Source organism: Salmo salar, chromosome 19 (assembly GCF_965601325.2).
Source record: "Salmo salar chromosome 19, fSalSal1, whole genome shotgun sequence".
NCBI lineage: Eukaryota > Metazoa > Chordata > Actinopteri > Salmoniformes > Salmonidae > Salmo > Salmo salar.
The window spans coordinates 64,294,746-64,312,358 of record NC_138309.1 but is presented as its reverse complement, the minus strand read 5'-3'; the positions used below and the strand labels follow the sequence as shown (position 1 = coordinate 64,312,358).

General features: G+C 43.6%; 1 protein-coding gene across 1 annotated transcript in view; it reads right to left on the bottom strand.

Moving 5' to 3' along the window:
* Window positions 1–17,613, bottom strand: part of kcnh4b (potassium voltage-gated channel, subfamily H (eag-related), member 4b) — a 72,978-nt gene that overhangs the window by 25,536 nt on the left and 29,829 nt on the right. The window contains exon 5 of the mRNA XM_014158742.3: window positions 3,439–3,682. Coding sequence (XP_014014217.2) covers window positions 3,439–3,682 — 244 coding nt within the window. The remainder of the gene's footprint in view (window positions 1–3,438; window positions 3,683–17,613) is intronic.

The window sequence follows — 17,613 nt, the reverse complement described above, 5'->3', positions numbered from 1 at the left end:
CCTGGACAGTCTGTGGTGCAACGTGGCGTTGGTGGATGGAGCGAGACATGATGTCCCAGATGTGCTCAATTGGATTCAGGTCTGGGGAACGGGCGGGCCAGTCCATAGCATCAATGCCTTCCTCTTGCAGGAACTGCTGACACACTCCAGACACATGAGGTCTAGCATTGTCTTGCATTAGGAGGAACCCAGGGCCAACCGCACCAGCATATGGTCTCACAAGGGGTCTGAGGATCTCATCTCGGTACCTAATGGCAGTCAGGCTACCTCTGGCGAGCACATGGAGGGCTGTTGGCCCCCCAAAGAAATGCCACCCCACACCATGACTGACCCACCGCTAAACCGGTCATGCTGGAGGATGTTGCAGGCAGCAGAACGTTCTCCACGGCGTCTCCAGACTCTGTCACGTCTGTCACGTGCTCAGTGTGAACCTGATTTCATCTGTGAAGAGCACAGGGCGCCAATGGCGAATTTGCCAATCTTGGTGTTCTCTGGCAAATGCCAAACGTCCTGCACGGTGTTGGGCTGTAAGCACAACCCCCACCTGTGGACGTCGGGCCCTCATACCACCCTCATGGAGTCTGTTTCTGACCGTTTAAGCAGACACATGCACATTTGTGGCCTGCTGGAGGTCATTTTGCAGGGCTCTGGCAGTGCTTCTCCTGCTCCTCCTTGCACAAAGGCGGAGGTAGCGGTCCTGCTGCTGGGTTGTTGCCCTCCTACGGCCTCCTCCACGTCTCCTGATGTACTGGCCTGTCTCCTGGTAGCGCCTCTATGCTCTGGACACTACGCTGACAGACACAGCAAACCTTCTTGCCACAGCTCGCATTGATGTGCCATCCTGGATGAGCTGCACTACCTGAGCCACTTGTGTGGGTTGTAGACTCCGTCTCATGCTACCACTAGAGTGAAAGCACCGCCAGCATTCAAAAGTGACCAAAACATCAGCCAGGAAGCATAGGAACTGAGAAGTGGTCTGTGGTCCCCACCTGCAGAACCATTCCTTTATTGGGGGTGTCTTGCTAATTTCCACCTGTTGTCTATTCCATTTGCACAACAGCATGTGACATTTATTGTCAATCAGTGTTGCTTCCTAAGTGGACAGTTTGATTTCACAGAAGTGTGATTGACTTAGAGTTACATTGTGTTGTTTAAGTGTTCCCTTTATTTTTTTGAGCAGTGTAATTTGAAAATCATTAAATAAGTATATTCATTAAATAAGTGGTTGTATTTAAAATACAAATATACTGCTCAAAAAAATAAAGGGAACACTTGAACAACACAATGTAACTCCAAGTCAATCAAACTTCTGTGAAATCAAACTGTCCACTTAGGAAGCAACACTCATTGACAATAAATTTCACATGCTGTTGTGCAAATGGAATAGACAACAGGTGGAAATTATAGGCAATAAGCAAGACACCCCCAATAAAGGAGTGGTTGTGCAGGTGGAGACCACAGACCACTTCTCAGTTCCTATGCTTCCTGGCTGATGTTTTGGTCACTTTTGAATGCTGGCGGTGCTTTCACTCTAGTGGTAGCATGAGACGGAGTCTACAACCCACACAAGTGGCTCAGGTAGTGCAGCTCATCCAGGATGGCACATCAATGCGAGCTGTGGCAAGAAGGTTTGCTGTGTCTGTCAGCGTAGTGTCCAGAGCATGGAGGCGCTACCAGGAGACAGGCCAGTACATCAGGAGACGTGGAGGAGGCCGTAGGAGGGCAACAACCCAGCAGCAGGACCGTTACCTCCGCCTTTGTGCAAGGAGGAGCAGCAGGAGCACTGCCAGAGCCCTGCAAAATGACCTCCAGCAGGCCACAAATGTGCATGTGTCTGCTCAAACGGTCAGAAACAGACTCCATGAGGGTGGTATGAGGGCCCGACGTCCACAGGTGGGGGTTGTGCTTACAGCCCAACACCGTGCAGGACGTTTGGTATTTGCCAGAGAACACCAAGATTGGCAAATTCGCCACTGGCGCCCTGTGCTCTTCACAGATGAAAGCAGGTTCACACTGAGCACGTGACAGACGTGACAGAGTCTGGAGACGCCGTGGAGAATGTTCTGCTGCCTGCAACATCCTCCAGCATGACCGGTTTGGCGGTGGGTCAGTCATGGTGTGGGGTGGCATTTCTTTGGGGGGCCGCACAGCCCTCCATGTGCTCGCCAGAGGTAGCCTGACTGCCATTAGGTACCGAGATGAGATCCTCAGACCCCTTGTGAGACCATATGCTGGTGCGGTTGGCCCTGGGTTCCTCCTAATGCAAGACAATGCTAGACCTCATGTGGCTGGAGTGTGTCAGCAGTTCCTGCAAGAGGAAGGCATTGATGCTATGGACTGGCCCGCCCGTTCCCCAGACCTGAATCCAATTGAGCACATCTGGGACATCATGTCTCGCTCCATCCACCAACGCCACGTTGCACCACAGACTGTCCAGGAGTTGGCGGATGCTTTAGTCCAGGTCTGGGAGGAGATCCCTCAGGAGACCATCCGCCACCTCATCAGGAGCATGCCCAGGCGTTGTAGGGAGGTCATACAGGCACGTGGAGGCCACACACACTACTGAGCCTCATTTTGACTTGTTTTAAGGACATTACATCAAAGTTGGATCAGCCTGTAGTGTGGTTTTCCACTTTAATTTTGAGTGTGACTCCAAATCCAGACCTCCATGGGTTGATAAATTGGATTTCCATTGATTATTTTTGTGTGATTTTGTTGTCAGCACATTCAACTATGTAAAGAAAAAAGTATTTAATAAGATTATTTCTTTCATTCAGATCTAGGATGTGTTGTTTAAGTGTTCCCTTTATTTTTTTGAGCAGTGTACTTAAATAAGAATGTATTTGAACCAAGGTCTTAGTCTGACCAGGACACATACTATCTATCTTGGAAATGTATCTACTACAGGAGAAACACTGGGTCAGATGTAATTACTGGACATAACAGATAATACAGTTAAGACTAAGAGAACAGCAAACCATAATTAAGCCAAATCCTGACGTGATTATTTCCAATCTCTTGCCTCCTATTCCCTAGATCCTACCGCCTATAGAATATCTCCATGGTGATGTCGTTGACGTTGGTGGAGCAGGTGGCCGCTTTCAGCTCCTATTTCCTATCCCTTATCTCCTACAACTTACCTCCTATCTCCTCCTATCCTTTCACCTTATCCCCTTATTTCATAAGAACATCTCCATGACAGTGTGGTTTTTGATGGAGAAGCATCCAATGTCCTATTCCTTATCTCCTACAACCTTCCCATCTCCTATACCTTTCCTTTCTTTTTCCCTTACTCCCTTACTTCCTCACCCAGGATGAAGAGCATTTCCTCAACAATGTCGTTAACAATGATGGCACGTCCTATTTCATATTCCTTACTTCCTATATCCTACAACCTACCTCCTACCTCCTATTCCCTTACTCCGCCCATCTCCTCACCCAGGATGAAGAGCATCTCCACGGCGATGTCGCTGACGATGGTGGCGCGGGCGGCCGTGTCCAGCTCGTCGTAAGGCGTGAAGCAGACGTTGTAGGGCACGGTGACCGCCACATAGAAGGTGGCCAGGAGGATCATCCAGTCCCATAATGCCTTGGATACGCTGTAGTGAAGCAGGATGAAGCGGGACTTCTGCACCGCCGCTACCTTATACTCCGGGAGGGACGAGGGCTTCTCAAACATGTTCTGGTGGAGGGAGAGAGAGAGATGTGTTGGTAGAATGATTAAAGGATGAATGGGATTGTGTGTGAAGTGAGGTGTTGAATAAGCTCTTGACCAAAACAGTCATCCACTTGGGCCAGTTTCTCATTGTTTCTGCTACATATCATGAATCCAAAGGTATCACATTTGTCCATCAGTGCCCTATCAAAAAACGAGGTCCTCCGATCAAGATGACTTCCTGTGAGGGAGGAAGTGAGGCGACGATGAAGGGGAAATGACCAACTACGCCACACTGAGCATCTGAATGACATGCATGATTTCAACTCTTCCTTCAACATCCCCTCATCCAAAAGTCATCAGCTATTTCTGCCCAAGTGTATTTCTCAACTTTTCTAATCTCGTCTCATTAAAGACAAATGAGAAAAGTGCCGAATAGACTGAACTTCGCCATAAAAATTTGAAATTGCACTTATTCATTCCCCCCTCGTTATAATTTTTGATTGAGAAAGCTAATCATGGGTGAGATATATTATAATACCATAGCGAATCGGAGTGTCCATCCGGGGTTGGCATAATGACAGCGCAGATCTGACTATTGGACATTATAGCCATAACAATGTTGAGGAGACATTAAGTAAAGCTATTACCTTGGACAGAAATGAAAGAGGAGTGAAGGGAAACAGAAAAGGCTAAATGGATCAAGGACTCCAGCCACCCAACCCACGGCCTGTTCACCTCACTGCCATCTAGAAGGCGGAGACAGTACAGGTGCATAGAAGCATTTCTCGGTCTCAGCTTGTATCTCCAGGCCATCAGACTGTTAAACAGTCATCACTAGCTGGCCTACTATACCCTGCACCGTAGGGACTGCTGCCCTATGTACATAAAGTCATTGAACACTGGTCACTTTAATAATGTTTACATACTGTTTAACCCACTTTATATGTATACACTGTTCTAGTCATGTTTCATCCTATATAACTACTGCTGTGCACACCTTTTCCATGTATATACTGTCCATACTGTCTACACACACACTATATATATATATATATATATATATATATATATTCAGTATATACAGTATAATATATATATATATATATATATATATATATATATATATATATATATATATACTGCTCAAAAAAATAAAGGAAACACTTAAACAACACAATGTAACTCCAAGTCAATCACACTTCTGTGAAATCAAACTGTCCACTTAGGAAGCAACACTGATTGACAATACATTTCACATGCTGTTGTGCAAATGGAATAGACAACAGGTGGAAATTATAGGCAATTAGCAAGACACCCCCAATAAAGGAGTGGTTCTGCAGGTGGGGACCACAGACCACTTCTCAGTTCCTATGCTTCCTGGCTGATGTTTTGGTCACTTTTGAATGCTGGCGGTGCTTTCACTCTAGTGGTAGCATGAGACGGAGTCTACAACCCACACAAGTGGCGCAGGTAGTGCAGCTCATCCAAGATGGCACATCAATGTGAGCTGTGGCAAGAAGGTTTGCTGTGTCTGTCAGCGTAGTGTCCAGAGCATGGAGGCGCTACCAGGAGACAGGCCAGTACATCAGGAGACGTGGAGGAGGCCGTAGGAGGGCAACAACCCAGCAGCAGGACCGCTACCTCTGCCTTTGTGCAAGGAGGAGCAGCAGGAGCACTGCCAGAGCCCTGCAAAATGACCTCCAGCAGGCCACAAATGTGCATGTGTCTGCTCAAACGGTCAGAAACAGACTCCATGAGGGTGGTATGAGGGCCCGACATCCACAGGTGGGGGTTGTGCTTACAGCCCAACACCGTGCAGGACATTTGGCATTTGCCAGAGAACACCAAGATTGGCAAATTCGCAACTGGCGCCCTGTGCTCTTCACAGATGAAAGCAGGTTCACACTGAGCACATGTGACAGACGTGACAGTCTGGAGACGCCGTGGAGAACGTTCTGCTGCCTGCAACATCCTCCAGCATGACCGGTTTGGCGGTGGGTCAGTCATGGTGTGGGGTGGCATTTCTTTGGGGGGCCGCACAGCCCTCCATGTGCTCGCCAGAGGTAGCCTGACTGCCATTAGGTACCGAGATGAGATCCTCAGACCCCTTGTGAGACCATATGCTGGTGCGGTTGGCCCTGGGTTCCTCCTAATGCAAGACAATGCTAGACCTCATGTGGCTGGAGTGTGTCAGCAGTTCCTGCAAGAGGAAGGCATTGATGCTATGGACTGGCCCGCCCGTTCCCCAGACCTGAATCCAATTGAGCACATCTGGGACATCATGTCTCGCTCCATCCACCAACGCCACGTTGCACCACAGACTGTCCAGGAGTTGGCGGATGCTTTAGTCCAGGTCTGGGAGGAGATCCCTCAGGAGACCATCCGCCACCTCATCAGGAGCATGCCCAGGCGTTGTAGGGAGGTCATACAGGCACGTGGAGGCCACACACACTACTGAGCCTCATTTTGACTTGTTTTAAGGACATTACATCAAAGTTGGATCAGCCTGTAGTGTGGTTTTCCACTTTAATTTTGAGTGTGACTCCAAATCCAGACCTCCATGGGTTGATAAATTGGATTTCCATTGATTATTCTTGTGTGATTTTGTTGTCAGCACATTCAACTATGTAAAGAAAAATGTATTTAATAAGATTATTTCATTCAGATCTAGGATGTGTTATTTTAGTGTTCCCTTTATTTTTTTGAGCAGTGTACATACATACATACATACATACATACATACATACATACATACATACATAGATGTAGCGGTGGTAAGACATACATACATACATACATACATACATACATACATACATACATACATACATACATACATACATACATACATACATACATACATACATACATACATACATACATACATACATACACACTCAGGAACCTGAAATTGCTTGTTCAGATATTTCGTATAATTTCATTTATTTGTTACTTTCTGGAATATGTGCGTATTGTTTTTTGGGGGGGGGGGGGTCAGCCTGGGTAATTAAGTATGAAATGTAATTTCCCTGGTATGTGTCCGGGAGGCGGCGAGCACCGTTGTGCTGCTGTGTAATCTTCTTAATGAGGCTCCTCGGGATGGATAGCCCTTACGTAGGGAAATAATTGGGGGAGCAAGGGAATTGTGGTCGCACAAAAAAAGGAGGGAGAGGAGGAGAGTGGCGTAATTATAACATTCCTAATTTTGTATGTGTGTGGGGAATAGTAAACGAACAAACATTTTGCTAGTCCCCACGGGGGGGGGGGGGGGGGGGGGGATTGGGATCAATTAGGAATTTCTTAATTTAAACCCAAGAATTTAAGTTAGAATTTGCATTGGACACACCTCAGAGGAAGCAAAATTGGAATATAATTTAATTCAAAGAAATTCAACAGACGTGAAATAAAGTAATTCCTTTGACAAATATTTTACCAAAAGCATCTGTTACATAATTTAAAAAGATATACAGATACCATTTCAAATATGAACTTGATTGGGATCAATTAGGAATTTCTTAATTTAAACCCAAGAATTTAAGTTAGAATTTGCATTGGACACACCTCAGAGGAAGCAAAATTGGAATATAATTTAATTCAAAGAAATTCAACAGACGTGAAATAAAGTAATTCCTTTGACAAATATTTTACCAAAAGCATCTGTTACATAATTTAAAAAGATATACAGATACCATTTCAAATATGAACTTGATTATAACTCAGATGTCAAACAGTATTTTTTTGTGATGAGATGTTAGATTGTTCTCTTCCATTCTGGAGTCTTTGATTTGATCTAATGCATTCTGGGAAATTTATTTTTTCTAACATTTAAGTGAAATTTGAATTATTGTAGACAACCTACAAAATTATACAATAATATTTATAGTTTTAGGAGAATGAGTTAAAAAATGTAATATTTCAACCATATGTTATACATGGTATTGTTTACCATACATGATGTCAACATCCACATTTGTATAGGGATGTGTCTCCATACAGTACATAACAGCCATTTGAATAGCCATTACCCATTTCATTTTCATTGAATAGAAATTCTACCTTTAATTAAAATTCTGCTTCCTGTGAGGTGTGGTCAATTCAAATTCAAGAATTCAATTGAAAATAAAGAGCACTTCGCAACTCAATTCAGAATTGACCCCAACCCTGGTGCGTGTGTGTGTTGTAAATGTCGGAATTGTCCCCAAACCATCACCTCATGACCCATAATGACAGGCTCCTCTCGATTGTGTAAATGTGCAATATAAAGGGAAGAAGAAAAGAGGAACACTTCACAGTTACAATGACCATGTGTTATTTACCACTTGTTTCGACTGCTGGGATGTTTCCCCCAATTCAATTAAGAAGTTGAATGGCACTGAGGCAAATCCTAAGGAAAAGCCAAGCTGCTCGGGCCGATTTAATGTTTTTTTTTTGAGCGAATCAGTCAGGGACGTCAGCGAACGCTGGGACTTCTTTTTTAATTTGGCTCACATTACATCACCGGGATCGGGTCAATCCATCCTTCCGTTCGACAGCCAACAGAGCACGTCCTAGTGTTGATGAGAGGCGAAAAATCCCGCTGCGGGCACCAAGTGTTGCTAAATCTCCCTGCAGCAACAGCTGATCTTTGTACTTCATCAAACTTCACCCAGGCAACCCTAACGCGTATATCCCCCAGCATGCTTTGAGCTGAGAAAAACAAACCATGACACAGACAGATCATGGTCTCCCATGGTCTCTTGATGAGGTAGCCCTGCCTGTGACTTCAAAATCAGTGTCAGCCCTCAACGGTGAAGACGTTGGTTTCTCTCGTGAGCGACCCGGGTTCATATCTCACCTGTGACACAAGAAGACAGACTTTCTCTCAAGCAGAATACAGCACAGAGTAAAGATCCAACCAGCTGAAATTGTTAGATTTGACCGCAGTAGACGGATGTACAACAACCAACTCCACAAAGTTGCTTCATCATCCCTCTTGAACAATCCACAACAACCTGCTCACATAAAAAGCAGGTCAAGACTGGTGGACTCATTGGAAACTGGGTTACAGTAGATTATATAAACCAGGGGGGAATTACACACTCCCAACCCCATAGGGAGATAGAAAAAGAGAGTGGAAGAGGCATCGAGAGGACAGAAATGAGAAATACTTAGCTGAATCCGGTGTTTTATAGAGTAGTTCTGGAACAAAACCCTGAACACCCAGTAACTCTCCAGGAGGAGGGTTAGCCAACCCTGACATAATCGATTCCTTACCTCCTTAAAACCCACAGAAAGACGAATTGAGATAGTTCTTCCCAACTCCTCTGAACAAACAGCCTAAATATAGGAATTGGGGGTAATCATTGTGCATTTTAGGGCACTGAGATGCTTTGCATTTATCCCACACATTCTCTGAAGTTACAGCGTCAATCCTTTGACAGGCTGTTCTCTCTTCTCTCACACACAGGTGTTCCTTCCTTCCTTCCTGCCTTTCTGGACTGATGCTACAAATAGTGAGCTATTCACAGCACGACCAACTGCTAACAGGGAAGAAATGAAAGGGGGGGGGGGTTATGATATACACTACCATTCGAAAGTTTGGGGTCACTGAGAAATGTCCTTGTTTTTCAAAGAAAAGCTAAAAATTTTGTCCATTAAAATAACATAAAATTGATCAGAAACACAGTGTAGCCTTTGTTAATGTTGTAAATGACTATTGTAGCTGGAAACTGTGGATTTTTTATGGAATATCTACATAGGCGTACTGAGGCCCATTATCAGCAACCATCACTCCTCTGTTCCAATGGCACGTTGTGTTAGCTAATCCAAGTTTATCATTTTAAAAGGCTAATTGATCATTAATAAACCCCTTTGCAATTATGTTAGCACAGCTGAAAAGTGTTGTTCTGATTAAAGAAGCAATAAAACTGGCCTTCTTTAGACTAGTTGAGTATCTGGAGCATCAGCATTTGTGGGTTCGATTACAGGCTCAAAATGGCCAGAAACAAATAACCTTCTTCTGAAACTTGCCAGTCTATACTTGTTCTGAGAAATTAAGGTTATTCCATGCCAGAAATTGACAAAAAACTGAAGATCTCGTATAACGCTGTGTACAGAACAGCGCAAACTGACTCGAACCAGAATAGAAGGAGGTGTGGGAGGCCCCGGTGCACAACTGTGCAAGAGGACAAGTACATTAGAGAGTCTAGTTTGAGAAAAAGAAGCCTCACAAGTCCTCAACTGGCAGCTTCATTAAATAGTACCCGCAAAACACCAGTCTCAACGTCAACAGTGAAGAGGCGACTCCAGGCTGCTGGCCTATGTAGATATTCCATTAAGAATCAGCTGTTTCCAGCTACAATAGTCATTTACAACATTAACAATATCTACATTGTATTTCTGATCAATTTGATGTTATTTTAATGGACAAAAAATGTGCTTTTCTTTCAAAAACCAAGACATTTCTAATTGACTCCAAACTGCCTTCGGAAGGTATTCAGGCCCCTTGACTTTTTCCACATTTTGTTAAGTTACAGCCATATCCTAAAATTGATTAAATAGTATTTCCTCATCTATCTACACACAATACCCCATAATGATGAAGCTCAAATAGGTTTTTAGAAAGTTTTGCTAATTAATTAAACATAAAAAATGGAAATATCACATTCACATAAGTATTCAGACCCTTTACTCAGTACTTTGTTGAAGCATCTTTGGCAGCGATTACAGCCTCGAGTCTTGTTAGGTATGATGCTACAAGCTTAGCACACCTGTATTTGGGGAGTTTCTCCCATTCATCTCTGCAGAACCTCTCAAGCTCTGTCAAGTTGGATGGGGAGCGTTGCTGCACAGCTAATTCAGGTCTTTCCAGAGATGTTCAATCGGGTTCAAGTCCGGTCTTTGGCTGGGCCACTTGTCCCGAAGCCACTCCTGCGTTGTCTTGTCTGTGTGCTTAGGTTGTTGTCCTGTTGGGAGGTGAACCTTCGCCCCCAGTCAGAGGTCCTGAGCGCTCTGGAGCAGGTTTTAATCAAGGATCTCTCCGTACTTTGCCTCGATCCTGACTTGTCTCTCAGTCTCTGTCACTGAAAAACATCCCCGCAGCATGATGCTGCCTCCAGCATGCTTCACCGTATAGACGATGCCAGGTTTCCTCCAGTCGTGACGCTTGGCATTCAAAGTTCAATCTTGGTTTCATCAGACCAGAGAATCTTGTTACTCATGAGCGGCTTTAGGTTCCTTTTGGCAAATCCCAAGCGGGCTGTCATGTGCCTTTTACTGAGGAGTGGCTTCCGTCTGGCCACTCTACCATAAAGGCCTGATTGGTGGAATGCTGCAGAGATGGTTGTCCATCAACTCTAGAGCTCTGTCAGAGTGACCATGGGTTCTTGGTCACCTCCTTGACCATGGCCCTTCTCCCCGATTTCTCATATTGGAAGGCGAGTAGCTCTAGGAGGAGTCTTGGTGGTTTCAAACTTGAGACCACTGTGTTCTTTGGGGACCTTCAATGCCTTGACACGATCCTGTCTTGGAGCTCTACGGACAATTCCTTCAACCTCATGGCATGGTTTTTGCTCTGGCATGCACTGTCAACTGTGGAACCTTATATAGATGGGTGTATGTTTTTCCAAATCATGTCCAATCAATTTAATTTACCACAGGGGGACTCCAATCAAGTTGCAAAAACATCTCAAGGATGATCAATGGAAACAGGAGGCACCTCGCTCAATTTCGTGCCTCATAGCAAAGAGTCTGAATACTAATGTTAATAAGGTTTTTTGTTTTTAATACATTTGCAAACATCTCAACCAACCTCTTTTCACTTTGTCATTACGAGGTATTGTGTGTAGATTGCTGAGGATTTTTATTTATTTAATCCATTTTAGAATAAGGCTGTAACATAACAAAATCTGGGAAACGTCAAGGGGTCTGAATACTTTCCGAAGGCACAGTATATACAGGACACACCTACTCATTCCAGGGTGTCTTCTTTGTTCTTTACTATTTTCTACATTGTAGAATAGTAGTGAAGACATCAAAACTATGAAATAACACATATGGAATCATGTAGTAACCAAAAAAGTGTTAAAAATATATATTTTATATTTGAGATTCTTCAAAGTAGCCACCCTTTGCCTTGAGGACAGCTTGCACACTCTTGGCATTCTCTCAACCAACGTCATGAGGTAGTCACCTGGAATGCATTTCAATTAACAGGTGTACCTTGTTAAAAGTTAATTTGTGGAATTTCTTTCCTTCTTAATGCGTTTGAGCCAATCAGTTGTGCTGTGACAAGGTAGGGTTGGTATACAGAAGATAGCCCTATTTGGTAAAATACCAAGTCCATATGATGGCCAGAACAGCTCAAATAAGCAAAGAGAAAAAACAATCCATCATTACTTTAACCTGTTATGACTAGGGGGCAGTATTTTCACGGCCGGATAAAAAAACGTACCCGATTTAATCTGATTATTACTCCTGCCCAGAAACTAGAATATGCATATAATTATTAGCTTTGGATAGAAAACACTCCAAACTTTCTAAAACTGTTTGAATGGTGTCTGTGAGTATAACAGAACTCATTTGGCAGGCCAAAACCTGAGAAGATTCTGTACAGGAAGTACCCTGTCTGACCATTTCTTGGCCTTCTTGATTATCTCTATCCAATACAGGGGATCTCTGCTGTTACGTGACACTTCCTACGGCTCCCATGGGCTCTCAGAAGGCGGCAAAAAGCTGAATCGTGGCTTTGCAGGCGCTAATGTTTTTCAGCCAGGGCATTTTGATAGTGGTCGAACAGAGTACCACTATTTGGATATAACTATGGATTATTTTGAACCAAACCAACATTTGTTATTGAAGTAGCAGTCCTGGGAGTGCATTCTGACGAAGAACAGCAAAGGTAATTAAACTTTTCTAATAGTAAATCGGAGTTTGGTCAGGGCTAAACTTGGTGGGTGTCAAAATAGCTAGCCGTGATGGCTGGGCTATCTACTCAGAATATTGCAAAATGTGCTTTCACCGAAAAGCAATTTTAAAATCGGACACCTCGATTGCACAAAGGAGTTCTGTATCTATAATTCTTAAAATAATTGTTATGTATTTTGTCAACGTTTATCATGAGTAATTTAGTAAATTCACCGGAAGTTTGCGGGGGGTATGCTAGTTCTGAACGTCACATGCTAATGTAAAAAGCTGGTTTTTGGATATAAATATGAACTTGATTGAACAAAACATGCATGCATTGTATAACATAATGTCCTAGGGTTGTCATCTGATGAAGATCATCACAGGTTAGTGCTGCATTTAGCTGTGGTTTTTGTGACATTATATGCTCGCTTGAAAAATGGGTGTCTGATTATTTCTGGCTGGGTACTCTGCTGACATAATCTAATGTTTTGTTTTCGCTGTAAAGCCTTTTTGAAATCGGACAGTGTGGTTAGATAAAGGAGAGTCTTGTCTTTAAAATGGTGTAAAATAGTCATATGTTTGAAAAATGGAAGTTTGTTTTTTTTTTTGGAATTTGTAATTCGTGCCACGCCTATCATTAGATATTGGAGCAGGTGTTCCGCTAGCGGAACGTCTAGATGTAAGAGGTTAATTAAGACATGAACGTCAGTCAAAACGGAACATTTAAAGAACTTTGAAAGTTTCTTCAAGTACAGTCGCAAAAACCATCAAGCGCTATGATGAAACTTGCTCTCATGAGGATGGATACAGGAAAGGAAGACCAAGCATTACACCTGCTGGGGAGAATAAGTTCATTAGAGTTACCAGACTCAGAAATTGCAGAGCAAATAAATGCTTCACAGAGTTCAAGTAACAGACACATCTCAGCATCAACTGTTCAGAGGAGACTGCGTGAATCAGGCCTTTGTGGTCGAATTGCTGCAAAGAAACCACTACTAAAGGACACCAATAAGAAGAAGAGACTTGCTTGGGCCAAGAAACATGATCAATGGATATTAGACCGGTGGAAATCTGTCCTTTGGTCTGATGAGTCCAAATTTGAGATTTCTGCTTCCAACCGCTGTCTTTGTGAGACGCAGAGTAGGTGAACAGACGATCTCCGCTTATGTGGTTCCCACCTTGAAGCATGGAGGAGGTGTGATGGTGTGGGGGTGCTTTGCTGGTGACACTGTCAGTGATTTATTTAGAATTCAAGGTACACTAAACCAGCATGGCTACCACAGCATTCTGAAGCGATACCCCATCCCATCTGATTTGCGTTTGGTGGGACTGTCATTTGTTTTTCAACAGGACAATGACCCAAAACACACCTCCAGGCTGTGTAATGGCTATTTGACCAAGAAGGAAAGTGATGGAGTGCTGTATCAGATGACCTGACCTCCATAATCACTCGACATCAACCCAATTGAGATGGTTTGGGATGAGTTGGACCGCAGAGTGAAAGAAAAGCAGCCAACAAGTTCTCAGCATATGTGGGAACTCCTTCAAGACTGTTGGGGAAGCATTCCAGGTGAAGCTGGTTGAGAGAATGCCAAGAGTGTGCAAATCTGTCATCAAGGGTGGCTATTTTGAAGAATCTCAAATCTAAAATATATTTTGATTTGTTTCACACTTTTTTGGTTACTACATGATTCCATAATAATGGTCTGGGCTGTTTTTTTAATGGTTTGGGCTAGGCCCCTTAGTTCCAGTGAAGGCAAATAACGCTACAGCATACAAGACATTCTAGATGATTCTGTGCTTCCAACTTTGTGGCAACGGTTTGGGAAAGGTCCTTTCCTGTTTCAGCATTTCAATGCCCCTGTGCACAAAGCGAGGTCCATACAGAAATGGTTTGTCGAGATCTGTGTGGATGAACATGACTGGCCTGCAAAAACCCTGAACTCAACCCCATCGAATACCTTTGGGATAAGTTCGAACACTGATTGCGAGGGACTTTCTTCCAGTGTTCCAACATCTACTGGAAAGCATTCCCAGAAGAGTGTTATAGCAGCAAAGGGGGGAACCAACTCCATATTAATGCCCATGATTTTGGAATGAGATGTTCGACAAGCATGTGTCCACATACTTTTGGTCATGTAGAGTATACAAAACATTAAGAACACATGCTCTTTCCATGACATAGACAGACCAGGTGAGTCCAGGTGAAAGCTATGATACCTTATTTATGTCACTTGTTAAATCCACTTCAATCAGTGTAGATGAAGTGGAGGAGACAGGTTAAATAATTGAGATATGGATTGTGTATATTTGCCATTCAGAGGGTGAATGGGCAAGACACAATATTTAAGTGCCTTTGAACAAGGGTATGGTATTAGGCAGGGGCACAACTTTCACTTGGGATGGGGGACGGCCCCCCACATTCTGAAATTGCATTTTTGTCCCCCCCAGTTTTATCATTGCACTGTGATGCAAAACGCAGCTCTAGGTGTACTATAAGACCGTGTAGAAGCCTCAGAGCGATCGGGTAGGCTGTTTTCCAGTTTCAACCGGCTGGATTTAGGACCTCACAGACACCACCACAGAGCGTGCGGACAGGCTGTGTGAAGTCAAAGCTTCTGAAAGGCTGGCGTATTGGACCAGCATGGGAGAGATGAACAGAGACAGCTGCTGTCTGTGTTGTTCTTTTTCTCTAAGTTGTAAAAGCAAGGAGAGCAGGAACTGGCTACTCTTTAGTTGGCTGATCTAGCTGGCAAGAAAACTGTTTTTTTTTTACAGAAAAATACATGTTTATTCCTAGTGCTGAGCTAGTAGTGTAACTGACATTTTATGTTAACTAATGTTTCATCCCCTCTCGACTGAAGTGAATGAACACCTAGCAGCTAGTTAGCTAGCTAGTAGCTACCACAGCCAGTTCAGCTCTAGCTAGCCTCTAGCTATCTGTCAGGTAGCAGCATCTGTCACATCTACTCCTGCTCCTCCCCTCCAGCGTTTGACATCGCCGGTTTACTAACCACTGGTCCTGGGAACCATCATTACGCACACCTGGCTTTCATCATTACGTGAACCTGTGCTTCATCATTAAGCACACCTGGACTCCATTACCTCACTCATTACTAGCCAAAAGTTGGCTAACGCTAGCTAGCTCCCTAAATGTAGCTATTATTTTTGCCTCAATCACATTAGACCTGAATGAAACAATGAAATCAGCAGCCAAACGATTGAAGACCGATATTCTGACATTTATAGGACAAGCAAGAAGCTTCAAAGATTTAAACTTTTTTAAGGAAGTCTGATAAACCTCTAAAGTCGATTTCCAAACTGTATCAAGGGTTGATAGAGGCTTTGCCCGATGACACAAAACCTAGGATACGCTATTGATGATGATGAATGGATACAGATATGTTAGAATGCCCAGTCATGTTCATATAATCTCAGACATACATTTCTGCAGTTTAAGACCATTCATAGAACATACTATATGCCAGTGAAACTGTATATCATGCACACAGAAATGTAATTATTCTGCTGGAGGTGTAAAACACAAACAGGGACATATTTGCATATGTTATGGTCTTGTGAAGGCTGGCTGAATTCTATCAAAGAGTATGTTCTTCTATCTTAGCATGTCTACAGATTCTTCCTTCTCCCTGTTTTGTTTGCTTGGAAAAGTTTGATAGTGGAGACTTTTATCAGAAGAAACTGTAACCTAATATGTAAAGTGGTAAAGAAATGCATTGCCATTTTTTTTAATCCTCTCACAATAGATGGAAGAAATGTCAAGTTATGTATCACTAGATTTTATTTATTGTAAGATTAAGGGTATACTGTGCAACGTTCATAAGGTTGTGATGTCTTATATGGAATACAGTACGACAAAAGGAGTCTGTATTGAAAACATGCCCACATCAGGGGAGATACAGTTCCTATTTAGGAAATCCCTAGCTCCTGGGCTGCTCAGTCCTGGCCCTGGGGGTCTGCCGTACTGTCGTTATCACTCTGGCCTTTGCCTAACACACCTGAAACCAATAATGAATATTCGGTCTGGTTAAGATTTGATAAAGATAAAGACAATCAAAAGTCTTTGTACTTTATTTGTAAGAGTTGTAAATTTGTTAGGCTATTGGTTAAAGGTGCAACAAAATATTATTGAATTATCATTGATCTAGTTCAGTCTTACCAATCACTTAAACATATTAATTGTTAATTGTTAATTGATAATTGTTAGCTAGCCAGCCATCGAGGTTAGCTAGCCAGCTATTTCCGTCCCCCGCGACGCCATTTTTCCTAACCTAGCCAACTATTACCGACGAGCAGCATTGTTGAAACTAAATACACTACAAGGAACGTCTTGATTAGTGTTATGTTAGCTAGCTAGCTACAAAGTTGCTTTGTATCATGACAAGGTGTAGTACTGAAACTACCGAGGTTACCTAGCCAGCTACACGTTCAAAGTCAACAACGCAGCCACTGCTAGCTAGCCTACTCCACCAGCCAGCAGTACTGTATCATTTTAGTCAATAACATTTTTGCAACGTAAGCTTAACTTCCTGAACATTCGAGACGTGTAGTCCACTTGTCACTCCAATCTCATTTGCATTAGCGTAGCCTCTTCTGTAGCTTGTCTACTATGTGTCTGCCTATCCCTGTTCTCTCTCCTCTGCACAGGCCATACAAACGCTCCACACCGCGTGGCCGCTGCCGCTCTAACCTGGTGGTCCCAGCGCGCACGACCCACGTGGAGTTCCAGGTCTCCGGCAGCCTCTGGAACTGCCGGTCTGCGGCCAACAAGGCTGAGTTCATCTCAGCCTATGCTACCCTCCAGTCCCTAGACTTCCTGGCGCTGACGGAAACATGGATCACCACAGATAACACTGCTACTCCTACTGCTCTCTCCTCGTCTGACTACGTGTTCTCGCATACCCCTAGAGCATCGAGCCAGCGGGGTGGTGGCACTGGAATCCTCATCTCTCCCAAGTGGACATTCTCTCTTTCTCCCCTGACCCATCTGTCTATCTCCTCATTTGAATTCCATGCTGTCACAGTTACCAGCCCTTTCAAGCTTAACA